Raw genomic sequence first — 16,250 nt, 5'->3', positions numbered from 1 at the left:
CTGGACAAGGGGCCCCAGGGATCTGCCTGTCACCTCCCCAGTACTGGGATTACAAGCTACCATACTCAGCCTTTTTGACATGGGTTCCCAGGAATCAAACACAGGCCCTGCAATGGGCTATTACTCCAGGACCCTCCCTCCCTTTCTGACAATCTTGTTTTATAATCCCAGTTAGCTTAGAATTTGCTATGTAAGCCAGACCAGCCTTGGATTTACCGCAGCCCAGATGGGCTATCTCTTGTGTGTGCATCTTTTGTTGTTGTTTTTTTTAAGACAAGATCTCATGTATCCCAGGATGTCCTTCAAGTCACCATGTAGCCAGGGACGGCCTTGAACTTCTGATCTTCCCACGCTCTACCTCCTAGTTCTGGGATTCCATGTGTGCACCACTACCTCTGGCTTATGTGGTGCTGAGGATGACACGCAGGGCTTCCTGAACGTTAGGCAAATACTCTAAAAAAATGTCCTCATACCCTGACCCAGAGCGTTTGAGGCCAAACCACGGCATAGTAAATGGCATCCTTCCACTTTCTCGGTGGACAGCGGCTACACAGTGGGTCAGGTTTTCTCGGGACAGTTCCGCTTAGATCCCAAGGGCTCGGGAGCCACGGGTCGTGGAAGCTACAAACTTGGAAGGGGGCAGGTGCGCGGCCCGCCTGCGCTATGGCGACCATGGCTGGCCACGGAGACTGTCCATTCGGGCTGGGGGCGGAGACTGCGGGAACCAAGCGGCCGCGCCAGGAAAAGGGCGGGGCCGCAGGAGCTGTCGGTCGGGAGAGGGGGCGGGGCCTGACGGCATTGCTCCGCGGGCGGGACCACGCGAGCGGCCCCCGGGGGCGGGACGGGGTCACGTGTGTACACAGCCCCCGCGGCGTGCGCGCCGTGAGCTCCGCTGCCTTCTGCGAGCCCAGCTGCCCGCCCGCGGCCGGTGCGCGGGGCCGCCGCCCAGCGAGCGGTGAGTGGGGCCTGGGGCGGGGAGCCCCGAGAACTCGGTTCTGGGCGGGAGGGGACCGCGCCGGGCTGCGCTGGGCGGGCGCCAGGGGCCGGGCGCAGAGACCTGCACCCGCGGCGAGCGGTGGGGCTGCTGCCCGCGACGGGCTCTCCTGGGACGCTACGGTTACCGCCTTCGCCCCTTCTGATGGTTAAGAGCTAATCGTAGAGATAGCGGAACTGGCGCCGTCTGCCCTGGACAGTCACCGGACACGGGAGGCAACGCCAGCAACTGGAAACCCCAGGTGAAGGGATACAGCTCCTGTCTGCAGGCATGCTGACGAGGGCTAACTTAGTACCCGCTGTCCAGAACAGCACCTGCCACTTTAGCGCGCCCGTCTGTGATTACGTGCTTGAGACCTGCAATCCTGCTGCTGTCCTGACCCAGCAGCCAGACAGCTTTCTGTGCCCACCCATACCCCCACGCATGTATCAGAGGCACTGATGACCCGGGGACAAGCTAGCTTTAAAGAACTGGAAATTAATACCATTGAAATGGCTTTGACCATGTCCCGAAGCCACTCGTGCATAGGGGACCAGACACTACCGTTGAGAGTGCAAAGAGACACTATTAATAATTACACCAAGGGTACGAAGAACTACCACAAGGTTCAGATCTCCAATCCAGAACCTCTGGTGTCTTCCAGGGTACAATGTGTCACAGTAGACTTGATGCGGCTGTGACTCCTGAATGGGTTCATGAAGGAAGAGGAGACACATCCACCCAAACTTAATGTGAGGTCAGGATGTGTAGGCTGGGCAGATCTACACGGTCATAGATAAACGATATGTGCCAAGTTGGGGGGAAATGCCTGTGTGGCTCACAAGCTGGAAGAAGGGCTTGCTGCTCCCTTGGCTTTCTCTCCTCACCCCATGATGTCCTTTGAAATTCTGAAGTGGTAATGATACCCTCCTTTAATGACCCAAACACTGAGACACACATCAAGGCCATGCCCCTGGGGAGGAGACCACAGGAGTGCTCACTGGAGTTTTCCCTAAACCTGCTCTAGCTACTTCCTCCTGCCTGCAGGCTCTTAGGTTCCCTACAGCCAAAGCTGGGCTTTCACTAACCTACAAGTCTGGCTGGCAGTGCTGGGTCACATTTGTCCCTAAGGCTCTCAAAGGCCCACAACTCCAAATACCCCTGAGGCTTCAAAGAGCAGAGGGGACTCAGTTTGCAGAGAGAAGCTATGAGTTTTCTGTCTAGTTTAAGATCTTGCTGACAGAGCCCCTGTATCCTAAGACAAAGCAGAGGGGCAGAGTGACATGGAGCTGGCAACCTGTGCACCCCAGTGCCCACCCTGGGGCCCCTTTCATACATACCATCAGGAGGAGTGGCTAGGAGTTTCCCCGTCTGACTTAGGACAAAGCAAGCCCAGCAAGCAACTGTTGTGATCAGACCAAATGTGACATGAAGAGTAAAAATAGCCAGCAGAGCCATGATAAGATCTGTGGCTTTAACTACTTCCCTGCAGGTGAAGCCACACCCAGATAAAAGCTCCCGAGGTTATCGGGAGCCCAGCTGGGTGCACGCCTACCCCGTGACTGAAATGGAGAATTTATCTGTTCTGAATTTGCTCCGTGCAGTTCTCAGGATGCCTTATTTATATTTTTGTTGTTTCTTTCCCCCATCTTGTGTCTGAGAAGGCCTCAAACCCTGCTAGTCAGGGAAAGAAGTCCAAGTTACCAAGTAAACTGTGAGCAAAAGCATGGGTTCCATCTTCCTCCAGGGGAGTCAAAGCCATGTAAGCACCCTGCTGGCAGGGGTGGTTTAGTCTGAGCTTATCTACCCGCTCCCCCCTCCCCCAGCTTTCCTGCAGCTGGCAGGAGGCGGGCTCCTCTGCACAGAGACAGGGTACTGTATTTATGCATCTCAGGCAGGCTGCCTGGTCCAAGCCCAATCATCTCCTCTCCTCTGCACAGAGAGATAGGGTGCTGTGCTTAATGCATCTGAGGCAGGCTGCTTGGCCCATGCTCCTACCTCTGCATTGTGAACTGTGAAGAGCAAAAGGCTATCAGAATCAAAACCACTCATGTACGTCACTTGGCTTTCTTATCATATGCCAGGAAGATGCAGGGGTGGCTACAGGAATCATCCTGCGCAATGTGTGCAGAAAGCCAGCCACAGCCCCTGCCTTCCTGAGCCGTGAGCTCCTACAGCTGAGTATTGTTTGCCAAGGCTTCTGATCATTACTACAAAGGGAAATAAACATCTAGAAGTCATTTTTGAAGCACCCTGTTTTCAAACATGCAACTAGAGTTTCCTGGTGCACAACAGGTCACTGTATAACAAAACAACCCACTGAGGCTTACAGCAGCCGAAGGCCCGCTGTGACCATTCGTATAGAATCAGAATGTCAAAGGAGTTAGGGCATGACCACAGTCCTGCACCGGGGCACCTGTCCTTCGGTCTACACATCTCCGGCCGGGAGAAGCCTCCCCATCGGCAAAGGCTCCACACAGTGGGCTGGGGAGATGGTATCATCCAGTGCCTGGCAGAAGGTCTTAGGTCAGAGAGGTATCCCCAAAGGTGCACTCAAAGATAGACCAGATGAAGAGGGAGCAAGGCCCTAGGTAGGCCAGACCTGTGATGAAAAACAGTATTGGGGGTGGAACCCAGGACCTCAGGCATGGTAGGCAAGTGGTTACTGCTGAGTCACCCTCAGCCCCTCACTGGAGGAGCCTAGGCAGATGACCATCTGCGAAGCCACACCTTTCAGCCCTCTTTTTATGTCAAGGCAGGGTCTCTCTAAGTTGCCTAGGCTGGTCTTACATTACTCTGTAGCCCAGACTGACTGAACTTGAGATCTTTCTACCCCAGCCTCCTGAGTAGGTAGGACATCAAACGTGTGCCATCACACCTAGTAGACAAATGGTGCCAACCCGAATTGTGGAGCAGCAGGCTACAGAGATGCCCCTAAACGACAGAGGATGGAATTTCCTGATTAACAGGCAAGAAATGAACTGTGGAATGTGAATGAGTCTGCTCCAGCCACACAGGAACAGGAAGACCCTCTGGATCTCAGTCTGCCAGAATTGCCAGTCTCTTCTGGGGGTTGTCTCTGGGCTACTTCTGGCCACCGACTGTCACAGGGGATCACTGTTTTCCAGTCTGGTCATTTTGTTGCTATAGAAATTCACTAGTAACAAGCTAATTTAGACCCTGTGGAGTCTGTCGAAATAAGGCATACGAAAAAGATGTCCGTGTCTCCCCTTAAAATGCTTTCACAGCCAGCCTGAGAATGGACTCTTGTCCTTATCACTTGTGACCATGGCAGGGTCACTGCTGTGCCTGTGCTGAGCAGGGAGCCCCATTAGGGATCTACTGCGAGGCACAGAGCTTCAAGAATTTTAAGTTACGAGCAGAACACTCCCCTACCCCCAACTACTTCCCTTCCCAATAACACATTCCTTGGAAAGCGGTGAATACCAGCCAGAGAAGCCAGTGAAACCAATTATTTACCCTGTAGTTTAATACTAGAGTAACACTAGGAAGCTCCCTGTGCCATCACCAAGCCCCAAGCCCGAGCAGACTACATTTGTAAAGCCCCTGCCACATGATGGCCATGTGGGAGTAACCCAGGTCCCCAGAGTGAATTCTGGAAGGCCTTTCTTGACATTTGTCCTGGTAGCTGCACCCCCCCCCCCCCCACGAAGGCTCACGTGCAGTGTGTCTCTTGGGCCCACGTGCTTTCCTGCCCACCCTCCCTCCGCTTTCCTCTTCCCATGTGTCAGTTGACACAGTCTGAGCGAAAGGTCACAGAGCAGCTTCTGTTGCTCTGAGGGCAGCCAGGGAAAGACTAGAGCTCTGCGCCTAGGACTTCCTGGGCTTAGAAAGCACAGGGCGCATCTCCCTGCTTCCCCGACTGCCACACACACTGGCATGCTTGGGAGGAGTTTCCTAATCTCAATCTAGGGAAACTGAGGGACCAGATGGCAATGACCTGCCTAACCAGGGGAGCACAGTCTGTAAGCAGAAGGGTTGGCAAGAAAGCCTCAGCCCCTGTGCCTGTCTGTCACAAGAAGAGGGGCTGGGTGTCCCAAGAGCTCTGTGCACAGGCTCATAGCACGGGCTCACAGCCTCACTACCCCCATATCCATCAGGCCACACCAAACATTATGGAGTCTCCATTTTCACACTCCTTCCTACAGTGTGGCATACATCAGGCCAGGGATCTAATCAGTCTGTAAGTAAGGATGCTACTTAGTGCTTGGCACAGTGGTTCATGCCTGTAATCCCAGCATGCAGGAGGTTGAGGCAGGAGGATCATGAGTTCAAGGCAAGCCTGGCCTTTAGAGTGAAACCCTGTTTAAGCAAACAACAACCCAACCCTTTATTAGGACTAGCACAACTGTGCCTGAAGCACCCTGATGTAGCATGTAAGGGACACAGAAGCCCTAGGTTCCCTGTAGGGACAGTACACTGTGTACCTGTTCCTACCCTGTTCTATCACTCAGGCCTAGTGGCCACTCCCAACTTAGCCCTTGCCATAGTTAAGGAAGAGAGCACCCACACTGTTGGTTCCCTGATGCTCAGGACCCCAGATCCTCTGGTCTGTAGCACGTGAACCTGTGTTCACCACAGGTGCTACAGATGGACTGTGCTGTGGGGCAAACATCAGAGGGTGTTGCTCCACTCAGACCTGCCTGCACCCAGCTCTGAGCAGGGACCTGGTGATTGGCTGTAGTGCCAGAGTGCCCTGGCCTGTTGCCTTGAGATTGTACAATGGTGAGCAGGCATACTGGAAGACTTGGAATCCCAGTACTTGGGCAGTTGAAGCAGGAGGGTCACAATTTGGGGTCCTTGTCTTAACAAAACCCAAGACCCCCAAGTTATGTGCTCAGGGCTCAGAGTGAGGTGGGAACTCCTGACCTGGATAGCACTTCTTAGGAACTCGAGTCATTGGAGGAGAGCTGTGTTCTTGCTAAAGATCCCATCTTACAGGTCCCCATGGGCTGGGATCCAGATGAGGTTTACATTCTTCAGTGCTCTGGGATGGCCCAGAATGGGAGAGAAAAGGGGAAGCCCCTGGGAGAGTGTAGATGGACTGAATCTTCCCTTCTGCTAACTGAGCTTCAGGAAGGCGGCATCTGTGCTTTCCACCTTTGAGGCACTGGACATGAAGGACTGTTCAGCAGGAGGCCCACAGCCAAGTCCTCAGAACCTCGAGGGTGGTGTCTGAGGAAAGAACCACCGCCCATGTGCCCACCAGCCTGCTCAGCTCCAAGTACTAATTAGGCCTCACCTCACCCGGATGGAGGCGGTGCTCATTATCCGGCCTTTCTGTCAGACTTGAAGGGTGATGAACAAGTTGGCTGAGGTCATGCCGGAGTCAGCAAGGCAGCTTGGGCAGGAAACAGGAATGCAGAGCCCCAAGTTCCTCCCTGGTGGCTATTCTGAGCTGCCACCCTAGCTGGTGTGAGGAACTGTCTACACCCACTGTCTTTCTCTCCAGTCTCACGGCGATACCTTGCTCAGGCCCCAAGGCAAATGTCAGTGCCATCTAGACTTGTCACACATAAGAAGAGAGCTTCCTGCCACCTCGGTCCTTGCTCTGATCTCAGCCCTTTGTGACACCTGTGCCTTGCTCCTCCCTTTGCTGCTCGTGTGGGACAGAGGAGGCGAGACAGGGAAGCCAGCAGGCTGAGGGGTTCAGCTGACTGAGGACTCTCTCTGCTCCCACACAGCCAGATGTTCCCTATGCTTCAGGGAGGCTCCTCCTTGCTCTCCCCTTCGTCCTCTGCTGACGTCACACGCTGGAACCTTAAGAGCCTTCACCTGAGGTTGTGCTACTATTGCTAGTCTCAGGCACGTGTGTGTGTGTGTGTGTGTGTGTGTGTGTGTGTGTAAACCGGAACGTGGAAGCCAGGGATCACTATCCAGTGCCCTCCTCTACCGTCCTCCTTTTTATTTTTGAAGGCAGTCTCACTGAAGCTGGTTCATCTAGACTGGCTGGCCAGCACGCTCTGGGGATCTGCCTGTCTCTGCCTCCCCAGTGCATGAGGTACACAGACGTACACAGTTACAGACGTACACAGTCACCCCCTAGCCTTCTACACAGATCCTAGAGATCAGGTCCTCATGTCTACACAGCAAGTGCTTTACCAACTGATTCACTCCACCCCCTGACTCTTTTATGAATATAATTAAGGAAACAAAAGCAAGTCTGAAAGAGGGCAAGTGAATCACTATGTCATTAATGAATTCGTTAGCGAACTAACTGCAGTCCTCTTGGGTAGCCTAAGGCCAGTGTGGCCCTAGCTCCTCTGCCCTCTTAGTCAAGGTTCCCCATGCTGGGGTAAGGGGATGGCCAGAATGAGGGACATTCTGACTGACTGACTACGTAAGGGCTCCCAGCAAAGACGGGAGGGAGTCAGGGCCAGGTGTTGGCCGGATCCTGAGGATTAGTGGGCAGCACCTCCCATGACCCTGTGGAGAGGGAGAGAGAGGGTGTGAGCTGCCACAGTATCCTCTGGGGTGCTTCTAGAGGGAGACACAGCTGGAGTCAGTGCAGCCTGAAGCTAGCAGGCCAGCTGTGGGGAAGCTGAGCCTTCTGAGATGGAGGGAGGTCAGAAGAAACCAAGAGCCCCTCTGATGGTGGGGGTCACTCAGCTGGTGGTAGGGCTCTGCAAGGTTGGGCTATGAGTACAAGGAGTCTGTGGCTGTCAAGACTAGCAACCAGCAGGAGGAATGACAGTACTGAACAGGAGGCAGGGTCGGGGCTGGCCGGGCCTGGCCTGAGAGGTGTGACTGGTACTATGTCTGAGGGGTGTGGGAGCCAAAGAAAACCTGGGTAGAAATGGCAGGAATTGGGGGAGGGTTTCGGGGATGGGAACAGCCAGAAGCAAGAACGGAAGGAAGGCATGATGTGGGCAGGGTCTGGGGGGGTCAGGAGGGACAGGGGAGGAGGGCAGTGCCGGGAAAGATGGCGGAAAGGTAAGGGGCGGGTGGGGAGTTCCCCGCAACACAGCACCCTCGAGCGTGATGGGCCAGTGGGCAGTGCTTTGTGACTGGAGGGCATGTTTTCTCCCTGGTTGCTGAAGAGGGCCTGGCAGCAGTTGGCAGGGCTCCAGAAGCTGGGTCATGAATGAACACTCTCAGGCGGCTTGCAGATGAAAAAGGGCAGAATGTGACAGACCCGTGCTGGGAGCGCTCCACATGCCGGCTTTCCATCTCTGCTGTCTCCGTGTTACTGCCTGGGCTGGCACCTCTCTGTCACCTCCCTGTCACTGGACAAACTCGGACATCACCTGTCAGGTAGGGTACACCTCTGTGGAGACCACCAGATTTCTCCCCAGCCTCCCATTGGTTTGTGATGCAGTTCCTCAGGAAGGGAAGACAGCCTAGCCCAGGTCAGAGGGTAGAAACCAAATCATTGTTCACTGGCTACAGGAAGTCCATCTTCTCCAACAGCAAGGGAACAGGAAGGGAGTGAAGATGTAGGCAGATAGGATCCGGAGAGGCCTGTGAACACATCCACACCCACACACCATGGAGGCCAGCCTCCCTGACCCCCTTCTGTGGCTAGGGAGGGTACTTGGCTGAGACCCTGGGACACTAGAGTTGAGTGCCCCAAGGGGATCTGACTGGACTTAAGGTCCCCGTGGCCAGAACCGAGCACAGGCTGCGGTTCTGGGGCCTTGCCTGCTGCTCCCAGCTGTCATTAGCCATAGCCAGCTGTCCCTCCCCGAGTCACAGCCTACACCTTAAGGTGGGAGGGAACACTCTCAGGGTGGCCACAGGGACATTCCTAGGGCAGAGGAGATGGGACGCAGGCTCTAGTGACACACTCAGACCTACGCCCCTAATGTGAAAGTCGCAGCCCACACAGCCACTCTGCTCGTGGGATCTCCCGGTTACACCTGCTGAGAGGAGGCACTTCCTGGGAGCAACATCAGAGCAAGCAGCAAAGACAGCACCCTCAGAGAAGACAAATGAAAGCCAGCACTATTCGGGCTTTTTTTTCCATCTGAAATTAAAGTTCTGACGAGTAAGAACATTTCCAACAGCAGGTACCCCTAGCTTCTGGACGAAGCTTATCAGCTGTTCGGCACCCACAAGCTGGCCAGAAACACCCCTCCACAATGCATCCAGGCTGGACAGATAGTACTGTGCAGCTTCAGACCTAGGGGCCAGGCCATGGCAGGTAGCATGTGAACACAGAGTGAATTCTAACCCGACACTGCTCCACATGATGCTTTCCCTGGAGCCCAGATGCTCCCCCAGCATAGCCCCGAGCCCTACCTCCTGTTCCACTTCTCTTAGCAGGCTATTAGCAGTCTGGGCAGCTGCTGTGCCCACCAGGCTGCATGGGGGCACAGTGGGACAAGCAGCCCTGCCTGCCAGGAACAGCACTCTGTAGCCAAGTAGTAGCTCCCATCTGCTCTTGTGGCCCCCAACAGGTCACATGCGCACACATCTGGAAGTGCACGTGTGGGAGGCTTCGGACCCCCTACCCTAGCTCTAATGTTTTCAATTCTAAGCCTGCCCTGTGCCTCTGCTGTGCCTTCAAAGAGCCTTGTGTGTCCCCGGGCCTGCAGTGAAAGCAGCCAGCATCTCTATGGCACAGTCTCAGTGAGGTCCAACTATTCTGTCCTTAGTTCTGCAGACAAACGTCTGTTCAGTTCATTTCCTCAAGGGAAAAGGGAACTCAGGACTGAACTAAACTGCTCTGGGTCTCAGGACCTGAGCTGCCTGGACCCAACCTGCAGGCCCTACCCAGGGGCTGGATGCTCTGTGGGGCAGAGGCAGGCAGAGGCCCCAAGCACAGAGCAGAGGATGTGAGCACACTCGATCTGGAGGGCAGACTGTCCAAGTGCCGCCTCCCCTCTCGAAACCAGCTGTAAACACAGATAGGGAGGGGCCTCCATGCCTGCCAAGGGAGGCAGCAGCTTCGTGAGTAATTGACACAAGGAAAACAAGCACGGCAGGAGTGTGTGCAGTGCTCACGCGCAGCGCTGGCTGCCGCCGCAGAGTGGCTGTGAGTCCTGAGACAAGCCCTGGCTCTGCCATGCTGCCTGCTGCTGGCCTCTGGAGCCCACAGCACAAAGGAAGGAGGTTCTTGTGATAAAGGTAGGAGCCTGGCGGCTGTCACTCACTGCTGCTGGCTGAGTGGGGCTGAGCCTGAGGAGGCCAGGGAGGGCAGCCCCACGGGAGGAGAGAACTCATGACCTGCCACCAGTGAGAGTCTCACAGACATGGAAGAGGGACAGAACAGAACCCAAGTTCCCGGACAGGTCTCTATATAAGAGTGCTGTAGATGCAGGGTCTGAGTGAGCTGGAGGGACAGAGGCTATGAGAGCCTACAAGGTCCTCTGATGAGAACACGTTCCCCAACACTGATGACAAGGAACGTGTTCTCATCAGAGGACCTTGTAGGCTCTCATAGCCTCTGTCCCATGCTGAGGAAGGGTTTGAAAGGGGACCAGACAGAGAATATCCATAAAGCCTGGGTCCATGATGCTACATAAGACCAGCTCGGCAGGAACATGGCTGTGGGCTGGTGACCAGGAGAGGGCAGAACACTCACTAATATCCACCCGCAGTGACCACAGAACACCCACTGTTCCTTGAGGACTGTGGAGCTGTGGTCTGGTGGATGAGGTTCCAATAATGTGTGCTCTTGTTCAGCTACCACTGGCCACCAAAGCCAGGCAGCCTGGGAGATCAGTGTGCCTGGAGACTGGGCCTTCTGTGCTGAGTGCTTGGGAGAGGTGCCACAGAACAGAAGGAACAGCAAAAGTGACTAGAAATAACAGACACCACAAAGAGGGGGTCAGGAGGGTGGTGCTGGTGTATACCAACCCTCCAGTGGTCAGTTCCTAGCCCCCTTGCCCTCCCCCTGCCCCATGAAGAGGCAGGCAAGGGGTCACCAAGTGAAACCCATGTCTGGTGGCGGGTACAGCAAGCATTTGTCCTTGAAGGAGGGCAGGGCCACTTGGCACTTGTCAGGGCCCCACTCCATGGCCTTCTCTTTTTGTCCATCCACTGTCCTAGCTGCTGGGGGCACAGGCTAGGACTGCAGTATCCTTACTCAGTGGCCTCCCATGTGTATCTGAATGAGAGTGTCGGCATTACCTGCTGAGCTGAGCCCCGCGTGCCTGACCTGGGGAGGACGAGGGCACAAGCCAGTGTGCACAAGTGCCCAGCCCAGTCCCACCTGGACCCTGCTGCCAGCCTGTGCACCTGTAGTGTCCCGCATGGTGGCAGGGCCCTCCACTCACAGCCGGGAACAGCCCTTGGGTTGCACAGCTTCCTCCCGGTGGGGGCCCAAGGCAGGCGGGACCAGTGCCAACACCAGCAGCCTGGCTTCCTAGCTTTGTCCCCTGCACTCTGGGAAACAGGAGTGTTCGCTTCCAGTGTGTCCGCTCGGGATGCTTTCTCTTTTTGGATTGTGTGGGCAGGTCTGGTTGGGCCAAAGTACAGTATGAATGTAAAGTTCCCCCCTAAAGAACTGGGTGTCCCTGAAGAACAAGTGAGGAGGAATGCTCTCTATAGATCCACTTGCCAAACTCTTGTCCAGTTACATCAAGATTAACTGGACAGACTGCAACACAGGCTCTGTGCTGCCCCATAGGTCAGTGACCCTGGGGGAGGAAAGAATGCCTGGGCTCACCCAGGCTGCCCACGTCTCCCAGCATTGGTGGATTTGGGTGCCCACAAACCCAGCAAGCTTCAAGAAGAACTACAAAGGGCCAGCCCGTCAGAGGGAAATTATGTGGGCACAATGGAGCGTCCGGGCTCAGCCCCCAGGCTTCATCAGCCTCAGAGGCGCCTGGGCCTCCTGTTGCTACACACCTCCAGGGCAGTAGCTTTTCCAGCCCTGCTAACAGGGTATGGTGCAGAGGGGCTACAGGTGTACCACACTCACATCTCACATTTGCTCACACGTGTTTGTGCTGGGGCACAGCCTGCTACTGTGTGCCACACATACATCCTCCTGCTCCCCCCCCCACCAGGCAGATGTGTGTCCCAGATGACAGGCCATGCTTACGTCTTCTACACAAGAGAGCGTGGGTGGGGATAGCCATCAAGTGGGGATGGTGGTTGGGGCAGCCCAGCACTGTTAAGTGGTTTGAGGTTGTGTGGGTTCTGTCCCCAAAGAGTCTCCAACCAGTGCCAAAGGCGGCAGTAGCTCTGACGGGCAGTGAGGAGCCCAAGGCACGGCTGGTGCCATTGAGGCACAGAAGAGCACAGGAGAGGCACAGGAGAGCACGTGAAGGTTTCTGCTGAGGAGTCTGGCGGGTCACCTGGGACTTTGATTTCCTTCAGAAACTGCGTCCAGGAGTCTCACCATGGTTATGAATGTCCCTGAACTCCCGGGGGCCTAGAGCCTCCTGCTTGCTGCAGGTGCGCACACACAAACACACATGCAGGAGAGCTCTTTCTGGAGCCCAGTGACTAACTCTGTCCCTCCTCTCTCAGCAGAGCTGTGAAGCTGGGGTGAGCTGCCTGCCATGTGGAGCTGTGGCCCACTCAACAGCACAGCGTGGGGTGAGGAGCCGCTGTGCCGGAACCTGCGCCTGGGGCTGTGGGTCCTCTCGCTGCTCTACCTGGGGGCAGGTGTCCCCGTGGGCTTGGGCTACAATGCCCTGCTGGTGCTGGCCAACCTGACCAGTAAGAACAGCATGACCATGCCAGACGTGTACTTCGTGAACATGGCTGTGGCGGGGCTGGTGCTCACGGCGCTGGCCCCTGCGTACCTGCTGGGCCCCGCCCACTCCAGGTGGGCCCTGTGGAGCCTCAGCAGTGAGGCCCACGTGACACTGCTCATCCTGTTCAACGTGGCTTCCCTGGTGACCATGTACTCTACAGCACTGCTGAGCCTTGACTACTACATCGAGCGTGCCCTGCCACGCACCTACATGGCCAGTGTGTACAACACCCGGCACGTGTGCGGCTTCGTCTGGGGAGGGGCGGTGCTCACCAGCTTCTCCTCCCTGCTCTTCTACATCTGCAGCCATGTGTCTTCTCGCATTGCTGAGTGTGCCCGGATGCAGAACACAGAGGCTGCTGACGCCATCCTGGTGCTCATCGGCTATGTGGTGCCAGGCCTGGCCGTGTTGTATGCGCTGGCGCTCATCTCAAGGATTGGGAAGGAAGACACGCCCCTGGACCAGGACACCAGCAGGCTGGACCCCTCAGTGCACAGGCTGCTGGTGGCCACCGTGTGCACACAGTTTGGGCTCTGGACACCTTACTACCTGAGCCTGGGGCACACAGTGTTGGCCTCACGGGGGAGGACCGTAGAGGGGCATTATCTGGGCATCCTGCAGGTTGCTAAGGACTTGGCCAAGTTCTTGGCCTTCTCGAGCAGCTCCGTGACGCCACTGCTCTACCGTTACATCAACAAAGCCTTCCCCAGCAAGCTCCGCCGGCTGGTGAAGAAGATGCACTGTGGGCACCGGCACTGCTCCCCTGACCCTGCGGGGATACAGCAGGTGATGGCGCAGGCGTAGTGACCCCTCCCTGGTCTGAAGTCCCAGGAGAGGACCTGACTGTGAGGAACACTAATCAACTGGATGCATAGCACTTTGTTCCCCTAGCACATGGCGCGTCCACCCCAGGAGACACGCTGAATCCGTAACACACGGGCGTTTCTCTTGACATTTTGTGTGTTTTCCCCTAAAAGGCCAATCTTGGTCTGAAGCCGCTCGGTGGAAAGCAATGTGCCTCGTGCGAACGGGCTGCTTCTAATTAACCTCCCCACCTTCCCCTCAAGGTGTGTGCCTTTCTCCCAGGGACATCTTCAAGGGCCATGTCCTCAGAAGCAGGCTGACCTTTGACCTCCCTGGTATTTGGGCTTTCTAAATGAAGTGATGAAATCTAAAGCCAGTATTTATACTTCGTATTGACACAATACTTGATTCTCTTCTCTCTTTTTTTTTTAAATAAAAAGAAGTGTTAGAAAAATACCTAGTATCGAGGTGAAGACAGTACAAGGGAACATGGTTGTCACTGAGACCACCGTCACAGCCTGAGGACAGGACAGCGACAGCACTGGACCTCTCCCCAGCCACAGACACCTGGCTACCTCTCTCCTCCTGAGAAATGATCTTAGTATAGCTCTGTCCTTCCGGTGCCTCACCACCATAAATGGAAGAAATTACTCTCTTAGTGCACAAACTGGAAGACCCCAGAGGAGAGATCTGGATGGGGTAAAGTGTTAGCCAGGCATGGAAGGGAGAGGCAGGATGGTATGAGGCCAGGTGCCCCAGGATGACCAGGGACTGGCATCCGGGGTAAGGACCCTGCCTGGCCGGTTCCACACAGCTGTGGGGTGGTACAGGATGAGGCTCGCCTTCCACAGGTGTCTGGGTCCAGGCCTCACCCACGTGCCTCTGGGGCCTTGTGTTTGGTAATTAACTAACGTGGGCATGAAAAGAATTCCTACCACCATTTCATCACCGCCACCACCCCATTCTCTAGGGGTGCACTGCAAGCCCACAACTCCCTGCTCCCCATTTCTAAAGATCTCTCCCAAATGATCATCTAATCTGCCTGTCTCTGCAGAAGGCTGGAATGATCCATATTCAGTGGCCTTCCAACATGGCCCTAAGGCTGTCCTGGCTGCTTGGGAACTGCAGCTATGAATAACTTTAGTTTTATCTATTCTATGCAAACTACATCTCCTCCGACGGTGACTGCCCGAGTTAATCTGCCTTAAGGAGAATTAGGGAGGCGCATGAGGTCCTCAGCCCTAGCTGTGATCCACTGAGCACGCTCTGTGGGGCCCAGTTCCTCATGAATAAACCACTGGCTGGATTAGACAACAGTCTTCAGAATTGCTTCTGGCTGCTGAGTTTTGTTTTGAGGTTTTTAAAATGGCAAGCCTAACTTCCCCATCCTTCCTCCCAGATGCACAGCTGAATGGAGGCTCCGAGGCTCTAATGGCTGCCAGGCTTCCCATCCCAGTGGCCACAGTGACCACCTTAATGCTTGCTGAGGAAACAAGAACTCTCACCATGAAGTCTAGCTGGGCCTAGCCTGCAGGCCAACTCTAATTCTCCTATGGGTGAGAGCAAGCCCAGCGGCCAAGGTCAGGGCAAGCAAAGGGCAGCCTAAGCTTTGTGGGTCATAGGGGAAACAGGATCCAGATGGGCGGGGCTGTTTGCAATGTCCATGTCCCAGTTGAGAGTAGTCATTGCCCTTGCTGACCATTTTATACCCTTTGCTCCAGGCAGAGGTCTTGGGAGGGGCAGACCCCAGGTTTAGGAAGGGTTCTGTGCCTTGGAATCCTCCACCCCAGTCATCCCCAAGCAAGGTGGGCAGAGGCCCAAATGTTCCTTTGTTGACCTTAGGTACAAACTGGCCAGGTTCTAGGGGACCCTTGAGGGACTGGAAGCCAGGACCCTGTGGCTGGTATCAACTTTATAGCCACTTGTCCTTCAGGGATAGCCCAGTGGACACCAAGCTGTCTGCTTGGGTCTTCCTGGTGGAGCCACACATGGCCAGAGCAGTGGCCATCTGCAGTGCAGACCCCGTCCCTGTAGAGATCCCCTGGAATGATGCACCCTCCCACTCAGGCCTTCCGCCACAACCGCCCAAGCACTGCACAGTCTCGGGTGCTCTAACATCTGCTGTCTGTGATTCTGTGCTAAGTTCCTCTTGGGAGTCCCCGGTGTCTGCTTCCCAAAGCTGCCATGCACCTCCCAACGCGGGAAAGAACCTTAACCACACAAAGAGGTTACTGCAGCGATGGGTGTGCATGTGCGTGCGTGCGTGCGAGTGTGCTTGTGTGGTGCTTTCTTGCATGAGTTTAAGATGCCAGGCAGGACACACAGTTCCCCAAGAATTGTTAATTTGGCTGTCAACACTTCCTGATGGTTAGAATTTACGATGAATGCTCTTATTTTCATTAACTCACAAGAAAGCTTGCTGTGTTGTCGTTACCTGGGATTCCAGAAAGTGACCTTTTTCTTGGGTTTCCTTCACAATGTCACATGACAGGATAGAGGAAACCGGAGCCAGCGCTCTTTGGGGCAGACATACCCAGGAACCAACAGACACCTGTTCTGTTAGGTAAAGCGTTCGGCAAAGACCGGACCAGCGAGAAACTGTGACGCTAAACTGCGTGTCTGGTTCTTAGGAAGACAGGGGCGTTCTCATTCCTGACCTACAGGATCCACCCCAGTGGCTGGATCCATTTGCCGAAATTCTGTGAATGTGAAAAAGACACTACTGATGAGATCCACACATCTGAATACTATTAAATTATTTAACACTCATCACTCTGTTTCCTTTTTTTTTTTTTTTAATG

The 16,250-nt window shown here is 55.1% G+C and overlaps 2 protein-coding genes across 8 annotated transcripts in view; one reads left to right on the top strand and one right to left on the bottom strand.

Moving 5' to 3' along the window:
- The window catches only part of CUNH7orf50 (chromosome unknown C7orf50 homolog), a 107,530-nt gene that overhangs the window by 22,679 nt on the left and 68,601 nt on the right, over positions 1–16,250 (bottom strand). The gene's annotated exons all lie outside the window — the stretch shown is intronic.
- Gpr146 (G protein-coupled receptor 146) lies at positions 826–16,218 on the top strand. Of its 7 annotated transcripts, none has more exons than XM_052754255.1 (3): positions 941–955; positions 8,035–8,248; positions 12,419–16,218. In XM_052754255.1, the coding sequence occupies exon 3, from the start codon at positions 12,448–12,450 to the stop codon at positions 13,447–13,449; it is 1,002 nt and encodes a 333-aa protein (XP_052610215.1). In that variant the 5' UTR covers positions 941–955; positions 8,035–8,248; positions 12,419–12,447; the 3' UTR covers positions 13,450–16,218. The 7 variants fall into 7 exon arrangements, with proteins under 7 accessions (XP_052610213.1, XP_052610214.1, XP_052610215.1 ...); XM_052754256.1 differs by having other exon boundaries at positions 12,416–16,218; XM_052754253.1 differs by lacking the exon at positions 8,035–8,248 and having other exon boundaries at positions 826–955.

This window comes from Peromyscus californicus, unplaced genomic scaffold, assembly GCF_007827085.1.
Source record: "Peromyscus californicus insignis strain IS unplaced genomic scaffold, ASM782708v3 Scaffold_2__1_contigs__length_46816999, whole genome shotgun sequence".
In the NCBI taxonomy this organism is placed as follows: Eukaryota; Metazoa; Chordata; class Mammalia; order Rodentia; family Cricetidae; genus Peromyscus; species Peromyscus californicus.
Note: the sequence above shows the minus strand (reverse complement) of the source record. Positions and strands in the feature narration are given on the sequence as shown.